The sequence below is a fragment of the Tupaia chinensis genome, unplaced genomic scaffold, assembly GCF_000334495.1.
Source record: "Tupaia chinensis unplaced genomic scaffold, TupChi_1.0 Scaffold000601_1, whole genome shotgun sequence".
Classification (NCBI taxonomy): domain Eukaryota; kingdom Metazoa; phylum Chordata; class Mammalia; order Scandentia; family Tupaiidae; genus Tupaia; species Tupaia belangeri.
In genome coordinates, this window is record NW_006160119.1 from 1,448,831 (window position 1) to 1,453,043 (window position 4,213).

General features: G+C 54.4%; 1 protein-coding gene across 1 annotated transcript in view; it reads right to left on the reverse strand.

Annotated features, from left to right (window-relative positions):
- COL6A5 (collagen type VI alpha 5 chain) overlaps positions 1–4,213 on the reverse strand; it is an 84,683-nt gene that overhangs the window by 43,571 nt on the left and 36,899 nt on the right. The window contains 3 exon segments of the mRNA XM_006158515.2: positions 431–466; positions 589–639; positions 2,942–3,004. Coding sequence (XP_006158577.1) covers positions 431–466; positions 589–639; positions 2,942–3,004 — 150 coding nt within the window.

Consider the following 4,213-nt stretch of genomic DNA (forward strand, 5'->3'; position numbering starts at 1 on the left):
GGGTGTGTGACCCGGAGAGCAGCCCAGTAGGCCATGCTGGGGACAAATCAGATGGCGGTCGTCCGGGGGGTCAGCTGACGCAGGGAGGAGGTGGACACAGGAGGGCAACACGAGGAGCAGCATCGTCTCTCAGGAGAGAGGAAGCGAAGAGGGAGGACAGGGAGCAGTTATGAAAGCCTGGTGGTGGGTGGGGTCACCGAGGCCGAGAACTCGAGCAGTGGGTGCCTGGAGGTAGGTCTTACAGCACAGGACGTCGGCAATGACAGGCGAGATGACTTATCCTACATAAAGACTCAGAGAGGTCGAGCGGGGCCCGTTTTGATGCCCTGCTTCTCTGTCTGACACCCATTCAGACCTCCTGGCTTCTCGCACGTCTCAAGTAGAAGGTTAAGAACAAGGCATTTTCAAAACAAGGCCATGTGCTCCGTACCTTCTGGCCCGCGTCTCCCGGGAATCCTCTTGGACCCTGTCATTTTCAGCAGAGAACATAAATATATCAACATGCCACTTGTAACATATGATCAGTTCTTCTTGTAGTATTTAGGTTTCATTTATCGATTGAAAAAAATCATTGTTTTCCATATTTACCTTTACTCCTTTTCGTCCCATCTGCCCATAGCCTGGGATGCCATAATCTCCCTATAAACACACAAATTCGTTTCAATCTCCTGAAAAAATGTCTTGAAAATGAGTCGCAATCTCCACTGGGGAGAGGACGGTGTCAGGAGATAAGCACTTGGGGCTTCCAGGAGGAGGGGGCCTAACCTTGGGGACGTGCATGTGGCTGGACTGTCCTTACTCTAAGGCATGTCCCCTGGTCCTTCACTGGCCAGCTCCACTCTGCAGCCATTGCAGGAAGGAGAGGGATGGCCATTCGGCACCTGCAGAGTCTCTGGCACTCTCCTGCCTGGAAACTTAGGAGCTGCCCAAAGAACATGCATGAGGAATTTTCCCAGAGACATGGACAACATGCTCATCTTTGCTGGTCACCAGAGAGAAGCAATTTGCAACAGTAACGAGATGCCGTTTTCTCCAAGGATAAAGATGAAAAGCCACGGCATTCCCATCCCGTGCCACTGTCGGGGTGACTGCCCTCCGAGAAGCACCTGATGGCACACAGACCCAAACGTGGCTTTACTTTCTCAGGGCGCTTCACAACAGAATCAAAGCTTTCACTAAACACGCACGCGTTCTTCGATCCAGCTACTGGACTTCTAGAAATCTCTATGCAGAAATTAATGACGGTTTTCTCCAAAAATTTAGTTACGTACAAAAATGTTCATCTCTGGGCTGTTTACGACAGTGACAAACGGAAAGCGAATGAGATCTTCAGGAGTGAGAGATGGGCAGGTAAACTACAGAACAGGCGGTCAGAGAGGCATCCTGAAGCTATTAAAGTGAAGCAGGGGGAGAATGAAAATGCTTATACACTGTTAGGGGAAGGACAGACACAACAGGCGGTCAGGGAGGCATCCTGAAGCTATCAAAGTGAAGCAGGGGGAGAATGAAAATGCTTATACACTGTTAGGGGAAGGATAGAGGGGCTCTTTTTTAAATATCTTTAGGATGTTGATAAATATCTCAACATGGTGGGTAATATCCCTCCCCCCGTCCACCCATGACTCTTATAAATTTTTTTCTTGAATATTTCTGTCTTCAAATTAGATCACAGAAAAGGCCCTTGTAGCACTATGGGATAGCTGGCGTTGTTCTGGGAGGAGTCCGATTGGATTTTATGGGTAGAAGCCGCAGTGGGGGAAGATAGGAACCCTCTCGGAGGCGCTCCCCTGTGGGTAGAGCGGCAAGCCGGCCCCTCGCTGCGCCCCTACCCTCCTCTCCCTGTGAGCCCCTGCCTCTTCCTGGCCTCTCACCACTGGGTCTCGGCTTTCCGACTACTGTAGGCACGTGAAAAGCAGTGGGACTCTTGAAACTACCGCCATAACCGAAATTGCGTGTGGTCTGACCGACGCGTCCTCGGCCACCGCTCCCAGCCCCTGGCGACCCCGTCCTGCCGAGTCTGAGTCTGAGTGTTTGGACCCCATGCTTAGCTGAGGCGGTGAGGCTTAGTTCGCGTCACGTAGCACCCTGCGGCCACCCGTGCTCTGGCAGTGTCCAGGTTTCTTTCTTCCTTAGGCGGGACAGTATTTCCCCTGGTGTAACGCCTCTTTACCCACCCACTGGCTGGTCAACGCCGGCCCTGCTTCCATGTTAGCTATCTGAATAATACCTGTGTCTGGTGAGTTTTCTGTAGTATCCTCGCATAATATTTGTAATAATGTGTTTTATAACAGTGAGTGTTTTTTAAAGGAATAAAATGATTGTCCCTAGTTCGGCTGCTCCGTAGGCAGAGCCGCCAGGACAGAGAGGCCCGACGGGCGGTGCTGCTTCTCGGCCTGTCCTGTCTCATTGCCACCCTAGTCTTAAAGGAAAGGGAGACCCAGGGGCTGTTTCTCAACTGATCTGCGTCTGCAGGACCGTATAGCCTGTTAAAGTAGGTATTTAAAATACTATATTTATTTTAACTTTCATTATATTTTTATTGCCAGAGGGTGTGTGGACTCACCAGAGAATGAGAGACTGAGATGGAGAGAGAGGGGAAGCATCTTCCAGCAGGGCATGGCCACGCCCCGGCCCCTTCTCTTCCATTTCTCCATCCCGTCGAGATTCCGGCTACACACACACACGTGACCGGCATGTTTTTTACGCCGGCAGGGCTGGGAGCCCAACTGCTGTCAGCCACGTGGGCTCAGCTCCCTTCAGTCTTGCAGTACAGACTGGCCTCCAGTTGCAGACTTTGAAATGCCCTTCCTGCCTCCCCACCTCTGCCCAGGCGCTGAGACGGCTTCAGTGCCCCAGAGGCTCAGGCCGACATGCCAACCTCCTCTTTACCGCAGCCCGGAGCACGCAATGCCAGGCAGAGGAGGGCTCTGAAACCTCGTACCTGTCTTCCTCGCTGTCCAGCTGGCCCCGCTGGCCCTGGGTCCCCAGGCATCCCAGGTTCTCCCTAGTAAATGAGATAAGGAGAACTTCGCGTCAGTAACACCAAGCCCGGCTCCCGTCACAGAAGGCTCTGTGCCGCAGGTGGGAAGACCCAAGCTTTTCAGGGAAGGGGCGTAAAGGGACAGGGACAGGGCACAAACACCGATCCTCTTAAAGGACAGCGAGAAACATCCAGCCCAGCCCAGGGCTGGACTCGAGAACTCCCCAGTTCTACGAAAGGGCTGCAGAGGCAGAGAGCAGTCCAGGGGAAGTGCTTCCCCTGCGGATGCATCTGCCCAGGCACAGTGACATACTGTTCGGATCGTGAACTGCCGGTCATGGCTACAGTGGCCCTGCCCTGCCCAGACAGTCTGGCTGGGAGGGAAGTTACTACGTGAGAAGTTCAGGGAGCAGAGGAGCAGAGGGGGCCCAAACTAGATCGGTGGGGGGCCGAGCAGGCTGCCTGAAGGAGAGGAGCAGGGACGCTGAGCGGGAGGAAGACCCGGCTGCGATGTGGGGCTGGGAGGAAGGCCGAGCCGTGGGGACTGGGAACTCGACAGAGCGGACAGCGGAGGCCTGGGCCTCCCTCCCCACACCGACGGGTAAGGCCGTGTAAGTCTCAGAGCGGAGTGGCTATTGACATGCGTGTGAACTGGGACACGATTACACCACGAGGTTGGGGCGCGCTCACCTCACCCGAGTGCTTATTTCGTTGTTACGGTTTGGGCCTTATGTTGAAAACATTTAAGATCAACTCTCCTGGCAAAATTCCGGTATACCACACGGTGTTGTTAGCTGTCGTCTCTGCTGTATGGGAGGCCCCCGGAACTTACTTATTTACCCCAAAGTCTGAAGGGTTTTCCTGAGAGCCACAGGGAGGTCAAGGCTGACTACGTAATTTGCTGGGCTCAGTGTGGAAGGAAAACTTGGGATCCTTGTTCGAAAACTAAGTTTCAAGGTCAGGACGTTGGAACTGTAATCCAGGCAGGGGCCCTTCTCAGCCAGCCCCCAGGACGCACTGGGTCCCAGGTCCAGGCAAATGGCCCGGGGAGAGGGCTGACGGAGACTTGGGAAGGTCGGACAACGTCGGGTCGGTCTGCTCTCTGACAACCTCCCGCCGCGCCACCCCAGGACGGCAGGTGGAGTCAGACGGAGGACAGTGTGCACAGCTGGTTCTGACCCCCGCCCAGCCGGCCCGGCCACCGACACCTCCCTACAGTCACGAAATCCGAGG